The sequence below is a fragment of the Genypterus blacodes genome, unplaced genomic scaffold (genome assembly GCF_046128005.1).
Source record: "Genypterus blacodes isolate CSIRO-AG114 ecotype Tasmania unplaced genomic scaffold, CSIRO-AGI_Gbla_v1 ptg000133l_1, whole genome shotgun sequence".
NCBI lineage: Eukaryota > Metazoa > Chordata > Actinopteri > Ophidiiformes > Ophidiidae > Genypterus > Genypterus blacodes.
Genome location: NW_027466935.1, coordinates 3633845 through 3658747, shown reverse-complemented (window position 1 = coordinate 3658747; position 24903 = coordinate 3633845). Strand labels below are relative to the sequence as shown.

At 42.9% G+C, this 24903-nt stretch overlaps 3 protein-coding genes across 8 annotated transcripts; all 3 read left to right on the top strand.

Annotated features, from left to right (window-relative positions):
* The first annotated feature begins 1692 nt into the window (after positions 1 to 1692).
* Positions 1693 to 4484, top strand: denr (density-regulated protein). 2 transcript variants are annotated; one of them, XM_076164297.1, is made up of 8 exons: positions 1693 to 1772; positions 2603 to 2715; positions 2820 to 2839; positions 2936 to 3020; positions 3234 to 3323; positions 3578 to 3694; positions 3782 to 3921; positions 4176 to 4484. In XM_076164297.1, the coding sequence occupies exons 2-8, from the start codon at positions 2613 to 2615 to the stop codon at positions 4218 to 4220; spliced, it is 600 nt and encodes a 199-aa protein (XP_076020412.1). In that variant the 5' UTR covers positions 1693 to 1772; positions 2603 to 2612; the 3' UTR covers positions 4221 to 4484. The 2 variants fall into 2 exon arrangements, with proteins under 2 accessions (XP_076020412.1, XP_076020411.1); XM_076164296.1 differs by having other exon boundaries at positions 1708 to 1862.
* A 66-nt stretch (positions 4485 to 4550) lies between these two features.
* On the top strand, positions 4551 to 6394 carry LOC143011419 (hydroxycarboxylic acid receptor 3-like). Its single transcript, XM_076164295.1, has one exon. The coding sequence runs from the start codon at positions 4884 to 4886 to the stop codon at positions 5916 to 5918; it is 1035 nt and encodes a 344-aa protein (XP_076020410.1). The 5' UTR covers positions 4551 to 4883; the 3' UTR covers positions 5919 to 6394.
* A 177-nt stretch (positions 6395 to 6571) lies between these two features.
* Positions 6572 to 24805, top strand: clip1b (CAP-GLY domain containing linker protein 1b). Of its 5 annotated transcripts, none has more exons than XM_076163934.1 (23): positions 6572 to 6675; positions 8323 to 8520; positions 8609 to 8992; positions 9129 to 9259; positions 9445 to 9569; positions 9654 to 9855; positions 9952 to 10149; positions 10287 to 10390; positions 10679 to 10739; positions 11572 to 11676; positions 12307 to 12468; positions 12812 to 12907; positions 13272 to 13329; positions 13417 to 13514; positions 15019 to 15093; positions 17585 to 17670; positions 20819 to 20861; positions 20973 to 21013; positions 21779 to 21884; positions 21977 to 22142; positions 22232 to 22293; positions 22385 to 22497; positions 22742 to 24805. In XM_076163934.1, the coding sequence occupies exons 2-23, from the start codon at positions 8415 to 8417 to the stop codon at positions 22974 to 22976; spliced, it is 2757 nt and encodes a 918-aa protein (XP_076020049.1). In that variant the 5' UTR covers positions 6572 to 6675; positions 8323 to 8414; the 3' UTR covers positions 22977 to 24805. The 5 variants fall into 5 exon arrangements, with proteins under 5 accessions (XP_076020049.1, XP_076020050.1, XP_076020048.1 ...); XM_076163935.1 differs by having other exon boundaries at positions 20970 to 21013; positions 22232 to 22284; XM_076163933.1 differs by having other exon boundaries at positions 20970 to 21013.
* Positions 24806 to 24903: the final 98 nt, after the last annotated feature.

The window sequence follows — 24903 nt, the reverse complement described above, 5'->3', positions numbered from 1 at the left end:
CAAACAACACTACTGTCCAAATACATACATCATATATTTTGGTGCCTCCCTTTAAGTGCAATTGTAATCAAGTGCACAGAAAATGTCACTGCTATTTGGGAGCCAAATTCTGATACATGGCTGGAGATACCAGTGCTTCCCACCTGCTCTAAACCTCCCCCTTACACACACACCTGCCTGGCCCATTAGTGACCCAGCCATCACCTCACCTGTACGTTGGGCGTGTAGGAGTTAGGTGTCTGGGTGACTTCGGACCATCGTCTAGCTACGATGTCCAGCTCAGAGCAAAGTGGACCATATTCTCGACTGACATCCTGAGGAAGGCTACTGTATTTCTGTTGAAACATCCCACCACAACCTGACATTATTAATATAGCATTTTCTATTATCGCTGGGCAAAGATGGCAGTTTTGGTCACACTGACCTTTCTGACTGGAGTGCTGTGCCAGATCCTATCTGAAGGACCTGATAGAAGGTCAGAGAAAATGTTATTGGATGAACTTCCTTGATTCATAGAAATTATAAACTAAGGAGTATCTAAAGGTTGTAGAATTGGTAGTAAAGATAACCCAGCATCCTGAGCGTTTACCTGGTGGTGAGTAGAAAGAGACTGACGCTTTCCCTGCAGGTCCACCAATGGAACAGGAAGCTCTTAGTTCATCCATCTGGACAGGTTTCACCCCACTCGGCCTCCTTGTGCGATTCTCTCCAGTAACCTACATCTGCATGGCGTCAGCTAGCTGCTGTTTAATATAGAGCGCTACTATTTGCGTCAGATCATCTTAAATACGAGAGCGCTATCTACAGATACAAACGCGGTCCGGAGATTATGGCGTCAAATCTATAATATGAGGATTTTGTGTATCTCAACACACAGCATAACAGCTTGCTTGAGGACCGGAACTTGTATAGATTGTACATAACAACAAGGTGATATATTGAGAGTTACGCGTAAAAGCGAGCCGATCAGGATCCCAGTGTGACAGTGACAGTGACCGCTCACATCTGTTAGTAATTAAGCAATAATGAGGGCTGGAGTTCCGTTAAGTGCCGAGTGCTGGAAAGACGTGTGATTGGAAAATTATTATTTTATTTATTTATTTTTATTGAAGAAAGTATTTGACATGACAGTAGGCACACAGTTATGGGACATTTTGGAGATCGTGGATTTAAAAATAAATAAATAAATGTAATAAATCGTATACGCTGTATAAATAAAGTTTAATTGAAATGAATCACCCTGTCAGCACCATGAATATCTAAGACAAATTGTAAACATTTATAAACAAGGACATTAAGGCACAAAACCCCCCTGAAATAATACATATTTGAGTAAAAGGCAGACTATAGATGAATAGTTAAAAGGTTTTCAAAATGTTTTTCATAATGTGAACCTGTGTTCGTGGAGTGCCGAATTCCACCTGACGTCAAATCCTTTTTCACAGCCACAATAAAGCCAAAACGGTGCTTCTTTTCACATATATAGTATATATATAGAGTTATTAAATTAATGTAAACCTTATATGCTACTGATGACCAGGGGCTGCAGAATGTACAAAAGTAAATATAACAAAACAGCATATAACGAAACTGGGCCTAGTTAGTAAATTAGGATAGGCGGCTATGCTAGGCTATGCTATCCTAGCCTCCGATGCACCAGGGGGCGCTAAAGTACGCTAGCGCTATTTTAAAGCCACTTTTAGCAGCCAAAACCAGAAGAAGCGCTACTGAGAGAGAGGCGTGCTTAAAGTACAGAAACTAAATCCCATACAGTAAGAATGGTGTTCTAAAAAGTCTACGTAACGTCAATAATGCGAACGGATTTACCGAACGGACAGCGGCTTTAGAATATATTTCGCAGGGTATGTAACTTAAACTGTGTGTGTGTTCAGATGTTCGGCTGCAGTGTCATTTTACCGTTAGCTCAGGTGGCTAGGCTAAATCTTCACTACCCTGATAACGGTGACAGCTGGGTTAGTTAATGTTTCCCCATCGACGGAGCCGCACAAATCAAGATCGGGCGTATTTTCCAGCACGACATTAATTGCTATTCTGGCCCCAGCGCCCGCGTTAAGAGTCGCGTACCAACCACAGACATATCAACGCGATTTATGGCTCAACTGTCTGATATCGGCGCAGCCAGTGTGAAAGAGCCGCATGTGTTAGCCCGCTAAAGCTAACTGCCTGCTCACTTCTTCCACATTTTCACGCCACCTGTCCACCGATCGGCCGCAGATGTTGTAGATCAAATAAGTTCCTGACGCTGAGGTGTGGAAATCCTCATTTTAGAATTTAATAGATCATCTGACTGGAGCCGGCTAATGCCGCTTTGACAGAGAATCTGCCCAGTAGCTGAGGGTCGGAAGTCCAGATTAGCATGATGAAATTCTGTCTTTACTGTCTAGTCTGAAGGATAAAAGGCCTATTTAACACTACACACGCACACACAGACACATGATCTGAAGTCACAACACCCCAGATCCTCACATCTGGGTGTGGAATTAATGTTTTAATTATGAAACATTTGCGTTTTGTGTCATTTGACCTCAGCTTTTTATTTTTCTTCCTCTATATTTATTTTTCTGCCTGTTTGTGTGTCCAGATAATTTGTCATGGCTACTGAGCAGATGGAGTCAGTTTGTTTAGAGAGCAAGACAGAGCACAGGACAGCTGATCGTGATTCTAAGCAGCAACATAAAGTTCTCTACTGTGGAGGTTTGTAGATGTCATAGAGGCCATGTCTGCTTCAAACATACAGCAGTTTTTCTGGATCTGTTCATTAAAATGATTGTATTCTTGTTTCTTTCCTTTCGCTATAGTTTGCTCTTTGCCTACAGAGGTAAGTTTAAACAACAACAATTGTGAAGCAGTTCCATGAAATGTATCTTTTGACATATGTTAACTGCATTTAAAATATTAAATGAATGTACCGCAGTACTGTGAGTACATGCCTGAACCAGCCAAGTGCAGGCAATGGCTTGAGAAGAACTTCCCAGATGTGTTTGCCAGGATGACTGTAGGTGAGTACCAGAAGCAGACACACACAATGCTCCAAAAGGTTGTTGTTCTGTGTACATTGAGGTTTGTTTGATGAGGATGATTAGGCTTATGGCTTGATGTGATTATATGTATTTATATATAGTGTACACTTCAGTTCAAACAATTTAAATCACTCGGGAAATGTCATTTTATTCGTCATTCTAAAATCTTCCTGTTTAACTTTTGGCATATAGGCCCGGCAGCAAACGCACCAAAGCAGGACCCCGGCACTGGAGAGGCTCCCCCTATGGGCGAGGAGGAGGAGAAAAAGAAACAGAAGAGAGGTTTGTTGTCCCATTCTAGAAGGAAATTGTTTCAGAACACCACTGATCTAATGGCATACAAAAACAAAACATCTGATGTATATCCATATTTTGTATTGAAGCACTGTTTATCCATCTATTCCGTTTTGTATGTCACTATATTTGGCGGTGTTGATGTTTGTGGATGAAATTAGATATGTAGTGGTTTGTGTTAGCCTCAGTTTCTGTCTATCCATACTTTCTGACTCTGTTGTGTTCTATTTGACCATTTAAAGGTGGAAGAGGCCAGATCAAACAGAAAAAGAAGACTGTGCCGCAGAAAGTCACAATAGCAAAAATCCCTAGAGCCAAGAAGAAATACGTCACACGGGTGTGTGGCTTGGCAACATTCGGTAAGTGTGTTTTTTGTTTTGTTAATTCTCTTATTTAATGCAGGACTGCTCTCTGTTATTCTGAACACTTTTGTCTGACTTTTACAGACATTGAGCTCAAAGATGCTCAGCGATTCTTTGCCCAGAAATTCTCCTGCGGTGCCTCAGTAACAGCGGAGGATGAGATAATCATTCAGGGAGATTTCACAGATGACATAATTGACGTCATTCAAGAGAAGTGGCCTGAGGTAAGATGGTTGAGTTTGCACAAGCTTAAGAAACCTCAGCTTCAAAGACGGATGATGTTGCCTAGAGACGTCTTTGTTCATTTAGTTGCTTGATCTCAAAGTCTAAAATCTTTATAGCGGGATGCAGGGATGTGTGCAAGTTTATAAAGATATATTGAAGCTAAAATATAAGAATTTGTCAATGTTCATTATAATGGTAAGCATCTGAAATCACTCGCACACGCACTAAAGTAAATCTCTCCATGTCTCTGTAGGTAGACGATGAAAGCATCGATGATCTGGGAGAAGTCAAGAAGTGAAGACCAAATATGCACTTTTACTGAAATGGATCATGTGACCTGTAACAGCAACAACCTGGCCAAATGTACACATTAAGTCATTTTATACCTATTTTATTTACTGTACATAAAAAGCTGTGGACTTGGCCACTCCCTTTGGCATTTTTTAGTTTCTAGCTACTTTCTCTTGTTTGCCAAAGGTGTGGTATGACATGAATCCCTCCTAACTGTTCATCAATTGAGCAAACTGTAGGTAAATAAATTTCAGTCTCATTCGCCAGTAAACCCCAGTCTTTTTTTCGTATTTGTGTCTCCATGTTTGAAGAATTAGATATATTTTCAGGGTTGCAAATTTCACAGTTAGGTTTGTTTTTGCATCTCATTTATCTTTATTTATTTTTGTTTTTCAGTGATCTTTACCCATGAGTTAGTTTGTTCCACAGCACAATACTTTGGTAATGAAGGTACACTCCCCTGACAAATACATTAACAATTGAAGCCATATTCCTCCGGGTCAATATCACATCCCCAGAGATAACAGTGCACGGATGCTCAGCCCATTTACATGCAACTGCACAGATTAGTATGTTTGAAAATCATCAGCATGAGCACAAACACTGACTCCCTACCAAAGGAGTCACCTGGTCAACATCATATCTCTGTTGACACTATAAAAAGCAGCAGATGTGTGTTTGGTGTAATCGTTGTTCACCGACTGTTCAAATGATGAATCTCTCTCTGTTGGATGAGTGCTGTGCCTTCGACTCTCCCCTGCTGGACCAGCTTTTGCCACCAATCCTAATCCTAGAGTTCATGTTTGGACTGATGGGGAATTTTGTTGCACTGTGGATGTTCATCTTTCACATGGACACCTGGAGGCCCAACTCCGTGTACCTGACCCACCTGGCTGTGGCCGACTCCATTGTACTGTTTTGTTTACCATTCAGGGCCGACTACTACAGGCGTGGGAAAGACTGGCTGTATGGCGATGCCTTGTGTCGGATCCTACTGTTTCTCTTGGCAGCCAACCGTGCAGCAGGGATCTTCTTCCTCACTGCTGTGGCTGTCGACCGTTACTTCAAGATTGTCCACCCGTTACACCGGCTAAACCAAATGGGCCTGGGCTACGCCCTGGTGGTCTCTCTCGGCCTGTGGGCCCTGATTTTTCTTGCCACTGGTTATCTTCTTTCTAATGAGCACTTCTTCTATCAAAACAACCGTACACAGTGCGAGAGCTTCAATATCTGCATGGGCTTCAGTCCCCTCTCCACCTGGCACAATACGTTCTATGTCCTACAATTTTTCCTGCCCACTACAATTGTTGCATTCTGTACAATCAGAATTACATGGCAGCTGAGAATCAGGACTCTGGACACAAAGGGAAAAATCAAACGGGCTGTCCAATTTGTCCTCGCTGTGGCCTTGATCTTCATTATTTGTTTCTTTCCCAGCACTATATCGCGAATTGCCGTATGGATCCTCAAGGCGTGGTATAATGAATGCAAGTACTTTAGGGAGGCCAACCTGGCTTTCTACACTTCTGTGTGTTTCACCTACTTCAACAGTGTCCTCAACCCTGTCGTATATTATTTCTCGAGCCCCGCCTTCAGTGGGGCTTTCCAGAAGCTTTTGAGGAAACTCATGGGGAAGAAAGATGATGAGGATCAGCTAGAATCAACTGAGAATTGCGATGCCACCATTCAAGGTAGAAGGATATGAAGCCGCTTCATGCAAACAAGCTCTTGTCTGTTCAGTGAATGCACCGTGAACTGTGTATTGATGGACTGGGTTTTTTAAAGCCTAGTTTATTGGCAACTATAACAGCATAGAAAAGGCAAATTTGCAATAGAAAAACTGTTTTTGCTGTTTTGATTAGTGTAACAAACGTTATTGTCAGTGAGGCTGTGATGTGTAACTTAAGAGTCATTGCCAACAGCCACAAGTTTAAGATGGCTGCTTTGATTATTGTTGTCACAAAGTCCAAGGAAAATGGCAACAGCAAAAATAATAATAAATGTAGTAAACGAATGCTAACGAGAGATTGTAAGTGACAAATGCAAACGTTTTGGGTAGATGGCATGGCATTTAATGCTAAATGTATTTTTAGACTACTTGGTGTCTATGGTGTTCACATTTCGCTTTGCAATATTTGTACCCTGTCACATTTAGTTTTCTTGGGAAATTAATCAATAAAATATCGGTCATGAAAAAAAACGATTACCACTGTGTCACTTTTCTGGTTGATACCCAGCTTAATTGTTGTTAATTTAATTTACGAAATTATCATTTAGAAATAATTTGTTATAGTCGGTGTAGGGTTTCAGGTTTACGAGCTCTGGATGGGCCCTGAAGGCAGCCGGAGTAAAGGGTGACGTCAGAGGCAGGGCTGGGCTGGAAAACATGTAACGGTGCGAAAAGGTACGCGGAGCTTCTCACTGCATCCCCCTGGAAACAACGCCGCTAATTCGGACTCCAAGTAAGCTTTCACTCAACTTTCCTGCTCTTATTTCTCTTAAATGTCTTTGTGGTAGTCCGACGTTAACCGTAGTTTATGTTTCCTCGCAAACATATACAATAGCTAGCCATCATTAGCTACTACTGCCCGCGCATTCCAGTAGGCACGACGGCTCCGGCTAGTACCTGGAATCAAATTATGACACGTTTAGGACCTGTAAACCTCTGTCACCCAGCGACAAACAACATATTTGAGTCACTTAAAGTGGTTTGGTGAAATTTAATGTATAAGGGTGTGGAGGGAAAGTGATAAACTCCCCATACACGCTGCGGAAGATGCAGCAGGTAGATTGAAACCCAGACAAAAACAACACATGCAAACATTCAGTCGAACAAACCGAGTGCTGCTCTGACGTGAACAGACACTGGCTACAGCTTGGGACATTTGACAGCTCTAGGTGTGCTGCTTGTTTTGGTCTGACAGCGCCCAGCGGGAGGGGCGGAGCGCAGAGAGCAGACGAGTCATCTCCCGTTACCTTGGTGTTACAGTACAGCAGTGTGTTATTACGCTGTAAGAAACTGTCGTGGACATTTTAAATGGACTCTACTTATGTGCTGCACTGTACTTACTGAACGTTTTTAATCAAGGGAGCTTTACATTGACCTCACATTCATCCGTTCATACACAGTCACTGTCTTGCTCATCACACGCAGTAGCACTTATCAAGCCACATCTGTCCAGTTATTCCACTTAATGTGCGTTACAAGTATTAGTTCATGGTAACATATTTTACTATTCATCCCTAGGAGCTTTTTAAGTCAATACTGGACAAAAAAGACAGACAAACAGACTCGCAGGCTGAGGGAGAGACAGCTTGTGTTTGCCTTCTCTGTAAATATGAGAATCAGATGGAGAACCACATCATTTAATGCTCTAATCAATATCGGTGCACCACATGCAGAAGGGCTGGCTGTACAGTACTGTAGTGTTGCGATCGAATATGATTTGTGGGTATTATTATGCATAACTAAAAGCAAAGAATATGCTCATACAAAACACTGTGCTGCTACAAAGCCAACCAACAGCTAGGAGTAACATTTTACACACAAAATGCACGTCACAGTTCTCATTGTTGTTTAATATTGCTTGGATTGTTGTTGATGTTATGTGTTTTTGGGGGGACAATGAACAAGTTGGACAATGAACATGCAATTCCACACACAAAGACCCCCAGTTGGTCAGTGTGTGACCTCTGACCTTCTTGCTGTGGGGCAACAGTGCTAACCATTGAGCAAGTGAACTGCCAGATCACATTTAGGCTGTAGTTGAATTGCAGAGAGTGGTATATGGAAGACAAAGCCCTTATTGTGTGTGTGTGTGTGTGTGTGTGTGTGTGTGTTTTTATCTTCTTTTATCTGTATCTCTTGATAAATTACATTTGAGTGATATCTAGTTTAAAGCTGCATCAGCATAGCATCAGCTCGCTCCAGTCCCACTTACAGTATATATTGTATAGTGCTTTAATAAAGAATTAATTAGTTGGTTCAATATTAAGACTATATAAGCAACTAATGTTTGACATTGTCTGTTTTAATAATCTAACAATTATTAGATACAGTTGAATTGAGTTAGATTATTTAGTGATTGGACAAGTGTTTGGTTTTCCAGCTGCTTTTCATCACACTGGGGCATAGTTGGGTGGTGGGGGAGGCCTAGTCCCCTTACTTTGGTCAGGCCAGACTCCCTACTGCTCCTCACCCATGGACAAACAAGGAGCCACAAGTACAGGAAAGCTGAGTGGGCTCAAACCGCCCACCAAGATAGTTCGTACAGCTGGGGTGCCAACAAGGACATCCCCCTCCTCTGGTAAGAGCTAAGAGTTGCTTACAATTATGCTTCGGTAAATAAATAGGTGTTAGTGAGTACATTTTAGTGATCATTTTTGTTTTGGCAGGTACTCCAAAGCCAGTTCCTCCAGAGAAGTCACCTGGAAGTGTGTCCTCCCCACCCCAGGATGGATCTGGGGACTTTCAGATCGGAGAGAGGGTCTGGGTTAACGGCAACAAGCCGGGCTACGTGCAGTTCATGGGGCCGGCGCAGTTTGCTCCTGGGCAGTGGGCCGGCATCGTGCTGGACGAACACATCGGGAAGAACGATGGGTCAGTTGCAGGGGTCAGGTATTTCCAGTGTGAGGACGGGAGAGGGATATTCACACGGCCTTCAAAACTATCCAAGACTGCACTTCCTGAGAAGGAAGTGAACGGGGGCCAGGCCAGCCCAACACAAGGACCCTCAACAGCTACAAGCGAGTCGGTCCCTGCTGGCACTACCTCAACTGGTAATGGCCAATGAAATCAGTCTTTTATTCTTTCGTGAAATGATTGAAGTTCTGGGTTGATATCCTGTACACATATGTTTACCATTGAAATGTTTTTTGTTACACTAAATAGTTTGATTCTTCTTCCCGGTTTCAGCTCAGGGCACAGGAATAAAGACAAGTGGCGCACTCAACCGGAAGATCGCATCTGCTGAGTCAGTGTCCAACCTCTCAGAGACAGACTCGAAGAAGAACAAGCGGGAGCTGAGGCTGGGGGACCGAGTGCTGGTGAGACCTCCTCTTTTCTCTCTTTTATTTATTCATCTCAAAGGGACCATTGAGGAAGAAAACTCATTGGTGTCTCAGTACATGAAAAAGAAAACAGAACCAACCAGAAGTAAATTGATAGCAGCTATATAAATCAAATCACAGTGATGTAATCCGTTGTCTCTACCTTTCCTGTCCTCATATAGGTGGGTGGCACTAAGGCAGGAGCAGTACGCTTCCTGGGTGAGACAGACTTCGCTAAAGGAGATTGGTGTGGGGTGGAGCTTGATGAACCCCTCGGCAAGAACGATGGAGCTGTTGCTGGGACCAGGTAAAGAATTGATTTACAATTTACAGTATACTACATTTCTCAACCGAGTGTTTATACGACTACTACCCAACTTTGCGCCCACAGATACTTCCAGTGCATGCCCCGGTACGGCTTGTTTGCTCCGGTCCACAAGGTGACACGCATTGGATTCCCTTGCACGACGCCGACAAAGTCTAAGAACTCACGGAGGAGGTCCACCCTCAGGAGGAGCCCCAGTGCCTCCTCCATTAGCACACTCAGCTCCGCCACCTCCTCTATCAGCGGCAAACCCAGTCGAGCTGGACTGGTAAGACACGCACCGCTCGGCTGTCCGTACGCTTCCTAACCTTTTTACATTTCCTTCTTAAAAGCTAACATTTGAACTGTGATTGTCCTTTTCCAGCTGACAGAGACTTCCTCACGGTACGCTCGGAAGATTTCTGGCACCACGGCGCTGCAGGAGGCTCTGAAGGAGAAGCAGCAGCACATTGAGCAGCTGCTGGCAGAAAGAGACATCGAGAGGTTCGAGGTTGCAAAGGCGACGAGCCACGCTGGGGAGGTTCAGCAGGAGCTCACCCTGATCAGGAAGGGCCGGGATCAGGTCAGACCATCAGCACGTCCAAGATTGTGTCAAATATGACCTTAGTAACTGAGTCATTTGCCACGTTGGTATTTGGTACATATGCACTATGAAATCATAATAAATGAACTGTTATTCTTATTTTATATGTGTGTTAGTATGCCATTGAGACGGAGGCAAAGTTGGATCAGTTGCGTACTCTGGTGGAAGCAGCAGATCGAGAGAAAGTGGAGCTGCTGAACCAGCTGGAGGAGGAGAAGAGGTGGGTGGTCTGTAGTTTAATGTGAGGGGCGGAGGCTCAGGCTGGGCAATATGAACAAAAACATACTTACCTTGATAAGGACAATAAACAAAGGAATAATAGTCACCACTTGATGCCAACACTTGGTTAGACATAAGTAGACATTAGTCGACTATTAGGTGGGCGTAATAGTGGACCAATGTGTGTGAACGTTAAAGGCTTTTATAATCACCAGGGGGGGCCGTACTCACATTAAAATTCAGTGTTTTCCAGCTATAAGATGATGTTCTGTAATATCTGTTTTGACAGAAAAGTGGAGGATCTACAATTCCGTATTGAAGAGGAATGCATCACCAAAGGAGACCTTGAGGTAACCCTGTAGTTCTCTTATCAGACCCTTTTTTAAAAACATCCCCTCTCTGTGCTCTCTGCTGTTTCCGTTTGATAGATATCTAATTAAATGACTTCAAACTCATCATCCATCAGTTGGCCTCTATTCATTTTCTGATGAAATTTTAAAAGCGGTACTTGGATGCAGCTTCTCTTGCAGTCGATGGCTCCTTCAATCGCTCTCCTGTTCAGACAGACGCAGTCATCTCTGCCCTCGCACCTTCATTGATTCATTCATACCTCACACAGCCTCCTCTCACACTCATCTACTCACCTGCAGCTCTCACATTACCACTCTGACGTCTTCTATTCATCCACCTGCTACCTGCTACCTCCTCAAAAACCCTTTGTCTGCCCTCTCTTGAGTCTTTTTTATCTGCTTTTATCTTGCCTACCTTGAGTGCATCTTCTTGACTCTCTGCATGTCTGAAGGCCAAAATCTGTATTTCTCATTTAAGCAGCATAATAGAAGCAAACAAGTGTTTCTTAAAGAGTGACGGTACCTTTTTTTGAGAATCATACTTGCTAGACATTCATAATTTGGGAAATCTGGCATTCAGAATAAGATGAATAATCATTTTGAAAGTCTGAATGGGCTTCAGTTTTGTATTGAACCTGATTTTCATGGCTGTTCCTTTTTGCCATTGCCAAGTTACTTAAACACTTTGAACCACCGGTGTGTTTTCTACTTGCTAGTCCTTTGATATGATATCTTTTCTACTTTCAGCCTGTGGGCCAAAGCTGCATGTGAGTGTTGCCTTAGTGTCTGTTCTTCTTCTTCTCTTCCTCTTCTCGCTCTCTTTTACTAACAGACGCAGACCAGGCTGGAGCATGCCCACATAAAGGAGCTTGAGCAGAGCCTGCTCTTTGAAAAGACCAAAGCTGAAAAACTCCAGAGGGATTTAGAGGACACTAGGGTAATGCTGGCAAAACATCCCAGTCCAACAGTGGGACTGGGTGATGTGCTGGGGAAGGGGGGCGGGATGGGATTGGGCTGCTGGGTGCCGTGGTAATGAAGAGGCTTTATAGCAGGATATTAAAGGTCTCCATTAGTAAGTAAAGTGTACATACAGTATATATATATATTGTGTTTGCGTATATGTGTTTGTTTGTGGTATAACCTGTGCTATTTTGTGGATTCTGACCAAATTATGAAGATCTAAATACTATAAAATGTAACAGAAAGTAAATAGTTGACGCTGACTGATGCTCTGGTATAGAACATCTGTGCACCAGTACTGTGACCAGGCATCACTCTGTTGTAATGTTCAGTCAATGGGAATCTGGTTTAAAGGGATCTATCCGTCCCTTGTCACTCCTACGAGGCGCCTGCTTGGTGGGAAGCAGGAGCCTCCCATGTGTAAATATCCTGTCAGGAAGAGCGTAACTCCCACTAGTGAAAAGAGACATCAACCTGTCACGGAGGCAGCGTCTGGCCGTCTCTAAGCCTCCCCCGAGCTGACTTGAGGTCTAACCGGAGCTGCTATTATTCTGCCTTCTTCCTTGTTACGTAGATTGATACCTTCAATCTACCATGTTCCCTGCAGGTGGCCACGGTGTCTGAGCGGTCCAGGATCATGGAGCTGGAGAGGGAGGTGGCTGATCTGCAGCTCAGGCTCAGGGCATCCCAGCAGAAAGAGGATGCTGCGTCTCTGTCCCAGCAGCAGATCAGCAGCCTGAAGGCCCAGGCACAGGCGCAGGAGAAAAAGGTCTGTGGCTGTCAAACACGCTTACATGCTCATGATGTGTTTGTATGTTTTTCTCCTGGGCTACAGCTACATCAGACACACTTATCTCTTTAAATGAATTATTCAACCACGTCATGATCATATAATCCATACCATGACAGTAAAACCCCAGGAATTAGTACAATTGCCATTTTACAACTGTTGTCTTAGTGGTTATTGTAAATAAGGAGAGGTCCCTGCTAGGTGAGGTTTGTTTAGGTTTCCGTCTTTAATGCATAATTTATGTCTCAGCTCAGATGTTATATACGTATGTACAGATCTAACCGTCCCAACCTGTAACTTGTATACTGTATGTCCCCAACAGATCAGTGAACTGAGTGTGGACCTGGAGAGCAAACAAAAGGAGCTTCAGTGTGTGCAGGAAGATAAGAGCTCTGTAGAAGAGCAGCTAACCAGCCTGGTGAGAACACACACACTGATACATGTATTTACACTTTTAAGGAAGAAACCTTCAACAAAATAATCACAATTGAACCAACAAGTGTACATAAACACAGATCAGGTCTTGCTTGAATCTGAAATGTATGTTTTGTGGCATATTAAAGATGATAAAAAGCTGTAATTGTAGAATTGTCCAGTCATTCAAGTATGTTTGATGTTTTTCTCTTGGGCATCCTTTAAGTGGCCTCATTAAAAGAGACATTTTATGTACAAAACTCACATGCTTTCTGGATCTAGTCATAATTTCCTGGTTAGCTCAATGTAAAGGAATGTTACTGTGTAAGTGATTAGGTGGTAGTCAAGCTGATGTTTCTTCATTTCAGAGACAAAAGCTGGAGGCAGCCGAGGGGGAGAGCAGGAAAACAGCAAAGACCATGCAAGGTAAACACTCCCTCAGTCCATTAGTTTGGGAGCTGGCTGGTCGCACATCTCCTTTTAGTTGACGATGTCCTTTTTGTTTTCTGTCAGACCTGGAGCAGAACGTGGAACAGACGAACAAAGATCACCAAATCCTGAAAGAGGAGAGCCAACGCAGAGAGGAAGAGCTCCACGGCCAGCTGACACAGGTAGGTTTACACGTGTTACGTTCAGTTTACCCGGTATGAAGGTAGAGGGGGACACAGCAAATTCACGTGATCGATTAATGGAGAACTATCCAGTGCACCAAGAATAATGTATCAAGACTTTTATGAAATTAGACTCTGCGTTGGTAAAGTTAGAGAAACTAACCCTTAAAAACTGCCTCATATTTAGGCCACGATTACCTGAGCGCTGTTCCAAATCCAAAACAGGAAAATATAAATGGTACACAAAATATGGAGGGACCAGAAGTTGGGAAAGTGTGTTCTATACATGTTGTTGATAGAATTTGATTGTGCAGCTCACCTCTATCTGCAACAAGAGAAGCTGATAATTGGCCTGTAGAAATATCCGGCTATGACATCTTCAGCTCATTCACCTAATGTGTTTGTGTTACCGTGTGTATCTAGTCCTCATTGTTGTGCTTGCTCACAAAGCGCCTGAGAGGTAATGTTACTCTGCTGTGTGTGTGTGTGTGTGTGAGGAGTGCTGAACTCTATCAGCTAACACCGTATATAGACAATGAATCAGTCTGTTGGCATTTATTTCCCGATTCCCGCCAAAATATCTCCACTATCATCCAGCTTTGAACAGATTTCAGCAAATTCTTGGGATATGTTCTGGGAAACATTGTACAACCACACATGTTATTTAAAAAACAACCTTCCAGTAAATTAATAATGTGTTGTTATGTAATCTTTCCTTTTCGTTGCGCTTTCAGGCAGTAGCACTTATGTGTGTGTTCCCTGCTCTATAGGCTGACGATGGCTTTGGGCTAGTTTGATCACTAATGCATTACTAACACGCACATGTTCACATTTGTGACATCACCCAGTCGGCTATAATAAGTGTATTTGCAAAGAGCCTCTTTATTCAAGCTCTACAAAGCCTTTTTTAAGCGGTTTAGTAAATACAATCTGAAGTATTTATGATTTGAATTCTTGAATGGGCGCTGGTAGATCCAGCATTCTGCAGGAACAGGGAGAGTAGTTTTTTTTTAACTTCCTCCCTAAAGCCAAAGCTCTCCTACTTCTGCTCCGTCTTTATGGAATGCATTACAAATGGATGTAAAAGGGAAATAGCTGAGGAATGTAGAGTCTGACTCAGTAAGGAGCTGCCTTTCCTTTTTAAGCTAAGATTTAAAGTGACCCTTGATCTATTATTGTTATTGGAGTACTGTTTAAAAGCTTTCACAGTCAGTTTTGATTTGAAGCTCATCTTGATGTGTTTTTACGTTTGTGACTCCCTTGATTTAGCTTTGTTTTGCTGGTGGCATTATCTATTCACTGTACATGAAATAATTACTCAAATGAGACTCTGACATTCTTCTGGGATGTCATGAGTTAAAACCACATTCGTTAGGACCTCTTTGGCCTTCTGTAGCCTACGTCGGGTCAAGGTGGAGAGATTTGTGGTCCACAGTAAATTTACTGTCCAATAAGATTTTTTTGAAACTGATTTTGTTTTGTTTGTTTGTTTTTTGTTTTCCAGGCTACGGCAAAATCAGAGAGGACAGCCCTGTCACTTGAGCAGCTGACCGATGAGAACAAGACTCTGGAGACACAGGTAAGCAGAGAGATGTAACAGTGACTGCATGTAAGGGTGCAAGTACTGGTGATCACATCGAAGCATTTCATCTCTGTCTTTGTTTATACCCTCTTACCCTCCACGTTTGCCCTCTGTCTCTGCTGTCTGCATGTGCAGCCGTTCACTGTGGCTCTCTACTGCCCCCAGGCTCACTCAGCGCACCCACATCCATGTACTTATTGTGTGAACATGCTGACATAGCTTCCTTTCCCTTCAATATTTACAAACTGCGACAATCTGAAAAGGGCAGAACACATTTACACCCTGGAGAGCGCTCCATGTGCAGTGATGCTCTGCCATGTTCCTTCTGTAGGTCGTGATGTAATCCTGCACGTGTCAGCGTGAGCTGCTCTGTTTGTGTGTGTGTGTGTGTGTGTGTGTGTGTGTGTGTGTGTGTGTGTGTGTGGTGATGATGCCTGGTTACACGGAACATTGCTTTGATCTAACGGATGGTTCACTTGCGGTTTGTCTCTTTAGCCTTTTCCAGTTAAACATTGGATCTTTCAAATCATTCCAAAGTTTTTAGGATGCAACTTTCCACACACATTTGAAAACAAAATACAATAACATAAGAATAATAATAATAATTAAGAAGGAATATATGCAAAAACCTTATTTTCTTTAAATGTACTATTTGTTTTTATTGAAGCAAACGTTTTACATGACATTGCGCATACAATTATAGGATATTTTTAGAGAGAGATAGAGAGAAACAAGGAAGGTTGTATTATTATTACTATTGTTGTTGTTAAACTTTATACTTAGACCCTGAGGTTGAGGCAATATGAGATACAAGTAGATTGAAATTGAAACAGCCGGAAGCCACGGCCGCTGAAGGTTGTGAGAACATGGCACAGTGGTGTGGGCGCAGAGTTCAGGATGGCATCAGTGATGTTGATGCGATGACCTCATACAAAAACCTCTTAAATATTTTCCCATTCTGAATTAAACTACACAAACTGTATATTGTGTATATATATATCATACATACTGTACATATTTACATACTTATTTTTTTATTTTAGTCAACATTGGTTTGATTTGATGAATTAAATTACAAAAAAAAGTACAAATACAAAGTACAAACAGAATAGTTGCTAAAATAAACAAGAAATGAAAAAGAAAGAATAAGACCAAGTGACATTTTAAAAGGTGGGAGGAAGAATAACAACAAAACAAACAAAGAAAATTACTCTCAAGTGTACACAAAAGGCAAGAATTGTATTTTGGAAAACTAGTTTAGAGGAGCACATTGGCGGCAGATTACTATGACAGTATAGTATAGTGTCATGTTTATCTTGTTTCTTTCTGTGTGAAGTGTAAAACAGGGGAATTTGTGGGATGTTTTCTTGTTAGCTTCAGTGAGTCACGTCAGACACGATGAATGAAGGGTGACGCACACAAAGTGCACTGTGTTGGGAGAGAGAGGAAGCCAAAGTGAAATGAGCAGACGGTCGGGGCAAGGATGGGCGGAGCTTGTGAGGACTTACATAATGGAAGCGCTCGGCATCTGTAACAGAGAGAGAGAGAGAGAGAGAGAGAGGGAGGGAGGGTGGGTGGGTGCTTTCTCTCTGCAGCCGTGCACAGCAGGGGATGAGAGCTGCTGGTTTATTGATGTCCCAGCTGGTGTGAGTCTGTGCATGTTATTCTGGAGGTTTAGGTCGGAACTGTGGCATAGCAACAACACCGCTGGCATGGACATAGCTGCTCTGCATCAGCATTACTCCAAAGTCTACTCGCCTCATTACCAGGTAGGGGGTTCTTTTTTTAGCACAGGGTTCAGACTGACCTAGTCCCTACAGATCAGTCTTAAAAAATGTCCTTGCATGTGAAGGATATACATGGAACTAGTGTGTTATTATTGTTGATAGTTTTTTAGGATTGTGTTTGGTAGCTTCTGTTTATGACCCTGTATCCTCAGTGAGCATGTGTGTTTCTGCTTTTGTGCAGGCTCATACAGGGGGTGGTCTGAGTTAAAGTGAAGGTATGAGTGTGTGTGTGTGTGTGTGTGTGTGTGTGTGTGCATGCTGTATAGGGTTGTCCTCCCCCTGAGCTGTAGATGAGTGTTGAGGTATTACAAGGTCAGAAAATAACTTAACACACGGACACAGATTATGACACACTTGAGAATGTGTTAATGTGCCGCAGAATCAAGTAAGCAGATGGTTGACAGCGTTGATTGTTACACACTGGGATCTGTAATGTATCCAACGCTGCTTGCATTGGAGGAACTGCTGAATGAAATATTGATTTGTGTTGTTTTAATGCTGCTGAGGGTACAGCACTGCACGGAACAAAAAATTCAACTTCTGAGTCTCTGAATGGTGTTTTGGAGCACGCGCACACACACACACACACACACACACACACACACACACACACTGTACCTTTTTGTTGTTATTATTTGGTGTATATATATGATTTTCTGACTCCTTTTCCTTCCCCTTCTGTGTGTGTGTTTGTGCTTCAGCTCGAGGCTTTGAAACAGCAGAACTCCAAATACCAAGAGGAGCTCAGTCTCTCTAAGGAGCGGAGCGGAACTCTCTGCAAGGAAATGTAAGTACTCGGGATAAGTGATGTGTTTTTTCCTGGGTTGCGTCTCCTGTAAAGGTGACCTCAGCCTGCCAGCTCAGCAGACTGGAGGGACTGCACTCCAGGAAAATGCCAAGGTGCAGGCTCTAATTCTAAACAAAGAAAGAACAATATGACACTTATGCACAGGTTGACGTATGCTTCATTTATAAAGCAAAATGAATACTCTCCAATGTCAGGTGTGTCATCAAATTGGCTCCATCTGTAACTCTCTAGACTCTACCATTTGAAGATATAACGGAAACTGTTGTAGTAACCCCATAATAGGAGGCTATTAAGTGTGTTTATGGATTTAGTGGTGCTGTAAACTGCCCAGTCAGGTATGGCAACGTTCCCAAAATACCCGCAAGGTTCCGTACAAAAAATCCCAAACCTTGTTGTGTTTGTGATGGATCTCCAGCCTGATGTTGAGGTCTATTTTTAGACTGTCGATCGTGTGCTACTGTGTGTGTTTATGTGGAAGTAGGTGGAGTGTGTGTGTGTGTGTGTGTGCATGTGCGCGTTAGTCTTTACATCATTCCGCCACACCCCCTCGAGTCATCAGTGCTCTGTGACGTCAGAGCTCCAGATGGATTTGACTGGCTGAACTGTAGTCGTCAGTGTGTGCTGTAGCATCCTGCTGGAGGACGAGCAGACAGAGACGGATGGGCCAGGACGTTTCTGTTAACTGTACAGTGGATACCAGTTCCATGTTCAGACCCAGTAAAGAGCAGATCATCCTGCCAGGAGTCCTTTAATTCTCAAAACAAAATACTTCAGTTGCAATTTGTTGGATTTGGATTTGGATGTTGTCCCCTCCCCCCCCTGTCACGTCCTGACAATGTGTTCCTCCGACCTCACTGAGGCGGCTCCGTCCACAGTCTCCTGTTGTTGTTCTTATGTAATATCACTCCGTCTCTCCTCCTAGGACTGCCTGGTAGCTACTTTCACTGTGACCTCAGAGGGTGTGTGAGTGAGGGTGTGTGTGTGTGTGTGTGTGTGTGTGTGTGTGTGTTTATGGATGTGGAATCAATGAGCCTTTGTGGAAGCTGAGAGAACAGCTGTATTCACTGCTGCTCAGATGTGCTTTGACCTCCATAAGGAGGTCATGTTTCCACTGTTTGAGCGTCTTAACTGTCAGGAGGATTTCAAAAAGCAACATATGGGCTTCGTGAAATTGTGTAGATGGGTCAGACTTGAGTCCTGGAACAGCTGATCCACATCTGGAGACACAGGATTGCCCTTTTTCTCCGCTGTAAATAAAACCGTCAGGCATTTGTTTCTTACCATGGATTATTATTATGTGCATACTAGCCCAGATCCAGATATTGACCCAGATCTGATGGATTGTAATAAATGAGGAGACAGGAGCAACATTCATGGCAGCGCTGTACATTAATAAATGAGACTGGAAACATCTGTTTACCAACAATGAAGCAAAGTTCACCCTCCATTACATTTGTGATAATGTGTGAAGCGATTTCTCTCATAATGAGGAAAGTGATGACTGTTCATTTTATATCCTCTGGGCTATCTTTCACATATTTACATAAGTAGTGCGTTTGAGTGGAATATCTCTTTAAATGAGCTCCGTTCCTGCGCTGTTAGGGGGGGAAGATGCTACAGAGTAATGGTGAATGTAATTATACAGCAGACATTTCTCAGCCCAGGCTCAGACCGGCCTATTAGTCAAACGCAGCTTTAGGTTTTCCCGCCTGACCTGAATGTGACTCTATTCTATTTCTACAGTTCAATCATTTGCTTCCAGTATCCAGTAATATCCAGATTCATACCCTCCCCCAAAAAAACGGATGTGCACTTTCTCCTTGACGTCCTTCTGGATTTTTTATTCTCAAAAACGGGATTATACCTATTGATGTTGAAATATGGAAATCTGCGGTGTGTGTACAGTTGTCTACTACACATAACTGGAGCTGTTTCAGTGTGCATGGAGGTGTTTTTACAGGAGATGAAGGGCTTTACAGAGGATAAAAGCAGATACAAACAGATCCAAACTGCCACCAAAAGGAACATATTTTAAGACCATTTAATCAAGGGTTATGTTTATAGACAGCAGAGAGAGAGAGATGAGGGATGTTTTTAATGTGGGAGTGTCTAATGACCTCAGGGATGCGGTTCCACATTTTTACAGCCTGATAAAATGCTGTTTCACCACGTTTGGTTCTAACTTCAGAAACAACTAATATACCTGCCCCTGATGATCTAAGAGACTGTGTAGGTTCATATTCTACACAATTCCACATGTAAACTGACAATAACACTTTCAATTGACTTCTAAATCCAACATGAAGCCAGTGCAGCGATCTAAGAATGAGTCATTCCCCTAAACTTGGTTGCTCCCAGGTCTGTCTCACAGCGACACCATTCAGACTCGTTAAACACAGGTGCAGCTAATAACATTAACGATGGCCGCATTCCATTTGGTTACGTCAGTGTCATTGTCTTGGTATTGTGCACGCTGGCTTACTGGCTCACCTAAATGGAACAGCACGTTTACAAATGATAGTAGTTATACATTTTAAATAGAGACAACTAAGTATACATTACTTGCATTTTTCTTTAAGAGATTGTCAAAATAAAGGTTCATCTCTTTTCAACCGCACGGCAATTGATGTTTGTGTCGCTTACGTCCAAAGAACACCGTGCAACATATGTAGAGGAGCTTGAATTACCGTGTTTGTTTGTGTGTTTGGCTTTATGTGAAGTATACTGTGGCATTAAGATGCGACTGTGACAGGACAATGTCTATACTTGATGTATATTTAACTAAACGCAAGATAGAAGCAGTGGCTTGCTCACTGATTTCATATATCCATTCATACAATAGGGAGGATGAGCGTGTGAAAGGATCAGGTGCAGCCCGTATCCTGTTTCCGCACCGTACAGCATTACTATTGTGTGGCTGGACCTTACAGTAATCTACACACAGTTTCAGTTAATGCAGGGTGTCACCTTAAATGTGACATCATTAGAGAGTGTGTGATCTGTGTGTGTGTAACATCACGTCACATCGGGCTCCACTGCAGCTTCTGACAGATTAACAGATGAATTGTGAGCCGTGTGAGAGTGATATCACAGATCACTGACTGACCTCTGTGCTTGTCTCTCTCAGTGAGGAGCTGAAGCTGTCCTCCCACAGGTCTCAGCAGCTTGAGGTACATTCATATTAGACAAATTCTAGCTTTTTTTCATTGATTGAGGAGATTGTAGCCTCTTTGTAATTCCTCTGTCTGTGTCTTTGTTTGTGTGTGTTTGCGTTTTAGCAGAATGAGGGCCGCAAAAGTCAACAAACAGACATGAGACACAGGTATGAAACTATGAAAGGCTTTTTTTCCTTGAGAAGAAGAAGAATCCTCTATTGCCAAATGTGTTTTCCCTCTCTGTTCATTTGTTTTCATGTGCTTTGGATTCAGATTAGTGGGTGTAGAATGGTGTCACTGCTCTTTAATACGTCCCTCCACAACTAACACAGATCAGAGATTGAGCCTGAGAGTGTGTGTGAACTAAGAGGCTGAGGCAGGACAGCTGTGGATCAAAGACAGCAGGCAGATTGATCCAGCTGGATTTGAGATATTCTGGTGGTATCACGGAACGGTTATCTGCAGATTTGTGTCAGGAAAAGACATGAAGTCCTAACGTTTTGTCCGCTGGAGAGAATTGGAGAATTTTGGAGATCCACTTTGCTGTTAATGTTCCCAGCTACAGCTTAAGGCTCCGACAGAGTGTGTGTGTGTGAGTTTGGGGCTGCAACAGATGAAAGTGAGCAATGGGGAGAGAATCAAGATAAACACTTCACAAATCCAACACTGTGGCCCCATAAAGACAGCATGAGAAACATCTACTGAGGGTCAATTTTGTGTTTTTGCGACCAAAGACATCCTGTGATAAAATTGTCACAGGTTGACTGATGCTACAACCACAACTGTGTCATTATCCGATAAAGCTCTTCTTTATGTCTGTTCAGGTTTACTTCTCTATGCTTTTGTGCTGTGTTTTTCTCAGCCTATACACACACACACACACACTCCCTTACTCTGTCAGTGCCAGTGACTCTTTTACAATCCTTCTACAGAGAAACCATCTGTAATCAAGAAAAAGACGGACAAATGAACTTCCAAAAATCAACGGGAGCCTTAATCTCAGACAAAGACCGGGAACTAGAAAGTTTGAGGAATGAGGTACACACACACACACGCACACGCACACACACGTGTACAGTCAGGTCCTTGTTTTTTGTTGGTCACCGCTAAACACTGCCTCTTTTGCACAGATTGCGGTTCTGCGAGGAGAAAACGCCGTGGCCAAGACGATGCAGTCGGCCGTGGGGACCCTGGAGAGAGACAAAGCTCAGCTGCAGGACCGTGTTCAAACACTAGAGCAAAGGCTCATGGGAACGCCGTCCTCAGAGGGAGAGTTCAGGGAAGCTCCAGCCTCGGGTAAACAAACCTTAAAGTTAAACAAGGGTTGCTTAGAGGATCGGAGAAGCTTTCCTGTCTGTTTACTGATCTACTCGATGGTTTCACAGGTGATACAGCTCTGGAGCAGCTGAGGGAAGAGAAGGAATTTGCTGAGGGACAGGTAAGACCGGTAGGAATCCTCCCTTAACACATTTGACGTCTTTCATCTACCTCTGCCACATTGGCGTTTGTGTCCTGACTGTTTGATTGTCGGCCATCAGATCAACTTCCTGAACAGTGTGATTGTGGACCTGCAGCAGAAAAACGAGGAGCTGAAGATCAAGCTGAAGAAGTTGGCTCTCTCCGAATTCAACAGCAACGACGGGACAGATGGGTGAGACAAGAATGATGTATATTATGGGATGCTGTCTGCCAGAATGAACTCTGTAGAGTGAGAAACATGTTAACAGTGTAAAGCCCGACAAAGCCAGACTGCAGTAAAAAATGCTGCAGTCTGGCTTTGTCGGGCTTAAGTTGTGTCGGCTTCCTTCTGCTGTAGTCACTGCCAATCACTGCCTTTGCTTCTCAGCTGTCTCCCGTCATGTCTCACGTGTCCTCTCATGTCTCTCGCCGCGCAGCTTCGACGAAAGCGGCTCAAAGCGGGAGAAGAAGGCAACCCCGCGTTTCTTCTGCGACATCTGCGACTGCTTTGACCTCCACGACACGGAGGACTGCCCCACCCAGGCCCAGAGCCCCGACGCAGTGCCTCACTCCACCTACCGCGGCAAGCGAGAGGACGAGAGGCCCTACTGCGACATCTGCGAGGCCTTCGGACACACGACAGAGTCCTGTAACGACGACCAAACCTTCTAGACACTTTCCAACATCTCCCTCTCTCCCTTTTATCTCACTTCCCACTTTAACCTTTCCTACAGATCGGCCCTGCAGATGTATTTTTATACTGTATTTATGATTATCGTTCACTGTTCTAATCTAGCGCTTAAACAGAACTACTACTCTTTCCTCTGAAGCTAAATAGTTCTGACTATAATGCAGAACGCTCGTCCAAATATGCTGCTTTGGTGCAATATCCGTGTTTGTAAGAAAGGAATCTGTCCTCTGCACTCGTTGTGTTCAGTTAAATGTTTCTATTTCTGTACGATTCCAGTTCTATAATAAGCCTGTGTGAAGATGAATATACTGAATATGTTATTTTTAGGCTTTATTTGGTAATTAAGAAAAAAAAAACAAACGAAGGAAACACTGTTAAGCACGGTTACCATGGAGAGGGAAAGGAAGCATCTCGGGCTTTTTGTGCCTCTGTGACATTCCCGTGTAACAGTCCACCATCTTGAAGGCGTCTTTAAACCAATCAAGAGAGCTTTACTGCCACGTTTAATGCTCAGAAACACTTTACAAAGGCCTTCTTCCAGTTTGTTAACCTAAGAATTCACCTTTGGAAAACACTGCCTCTCCATTGGTGGACACACAGGTTGATACACTTGATTAATGCTGCCGTAAACAAAAACAAGGAGGAGTTAGTTTACCCTGTACCTGAGGACGTTTTTGCATTTTGTTATTTATTCTGTTTGGGTTCTTAAGATCTGTCACAAATCATTCATATTCATTGCAGGGAAATAAGCTATGTCGCACTGATTGAAGTGTGGAGTCTGTACTAAGACTGCTGAGTGTCTCTGAAGGTTCTCAGTCATCCAGGTCGTAGCTGTAACAGTTCCAGGCAGCTGGACTTTGCACTTTGTTAAAGACTTTTTTTTTTTTAACCACTTATTTATGTAGCCTCTTAACAACAAAACCCCTTAGGCAGAAGGAGCAGGTTTACACACAGGTTTAAACTTCAATTCAATCATTATTGGACCACAGAAAAAGTAACTCAGGCAAGTAGACGACTTACTTGTATTGTTGATCGCAGCACAGACACAAAATAGTAGTGAAGAAAGCTACATGGATGGTGAAGAAAAGTCTTCGAAGGCCAAAAACATCAACATCGAGTCTAACTGTCTTCGACTTCTACCGCTATATAGGTGCAGTGATTTTAAAATGTGTTCTGCTACGTGTTACAGAAACCCAAATGAAACAATGGAAGCCTCTCTGAAATTATTATTGCACTTTAAAAAGAGACAACGTTCAAGATACATGACACAGAAAAATGCTTCAAACTTTTTCTACAGTTATTTTATCAGGACGGTCCGATGATGACATCATGGCGTTCTGTCCTGATCCTGATCCTGATCCTGATCTGCCTGTGGAACCTCAAAATGTCCCGTAGGTTTATAGCAACATGAATCTGAACCATCTTGTTCTTAAGCACAATTTTGGATCATATTGAATCTTCCAGTGTAACAGTGTATAATACATGTGACTAACCATTGCTATTGGTCTTTGTAAATACTAATCAGAACGTTTTCCTTCTGACAGATATGCACACAGTGCCAATGCAACAAAAGCTATCTTTGATGTGTACTGCATTTTATTTTTCTGCCCTGTTGATAAAGATTGACGTTGTGTAAGGATGTTTCCACTCCGGGGAAAAGCTCCACTTGTATAGATACTGACTGATCATTGTGTACTTTATAATACAGTGATGTCTAATTAGTGCAATGTTTTATACGTAACACTTTCAGGCACCATCTTTTAATGGTTTATTAACATTTTAATGTTTTCAAACCGTTTTTTCAAATGTTGACGTGTCGTAAAAATGTCAGTTTTTTATGTTCTGTATGCTCCAATAGAGAAATTATGAAAAACGTCACTGTGTTTGGGTTTGTGTTTGCTCTGTGGA

What these genes read in the sequence shown, in the direction of transcription:
- denr (XM_076164297.1), top strand. Translation starts at nt 2,613, where the DNA reads ATGGCTACTGAGCAGATGGAGTCAGTTTGTTTAGAGAGCAAGACAGAG. An exon ending in TAAAGTTCTCTACTGTGGAG is followed by an intron (nt 2,716 to 2,819) that starts GTTTGTAGATGT and finishes CTTTCGCTATAG; the next exon opens with TTTGCTCTTTGCCTACAGAG. An exon ending in TTCAAGAGAAGTGGCCTGAG is followed by an intron (nt 3,922 to 4,175) that starts GTAAGATGGTTG and finishes ATGTCTCTGTAG; the next exon opens with GTAGACGATGAAAGCATCGA.
- LOC143011419 (XM_076164295.1), top strand. Translation starts at nt 4,884, where the DNA reads ATGTGTGTTTGGTGTAATCGTTGTTCACCGACTGTTCAAATGATGAAT.
- clip1b (XM_076163933.1), top strand. Translation starts at nt 8,415, where the DNA reads ATGGACAAACAAGGAGCCACAAGTACAGGAAAGCTGAGTGGGCTCAAA. An exon ending in AAGAGCAGCTAACCAGCCTG is followed by an intron (nt 12,908 to 13,271) that starts GTGAGAACACAC and finishes TCTTCATTTCAG; the next exon opens with AGACAAAAGCTGGAGGCAGC. An exon ending in CTGAGGGACAGGTAAGACCG is followed by an intron (nt 22,294 to 22,384) that starts GTAGGAATCCTC and finishes GTCGGCCATCAG; the next exon opens with ATCAACTTCCTGAACAGTGT.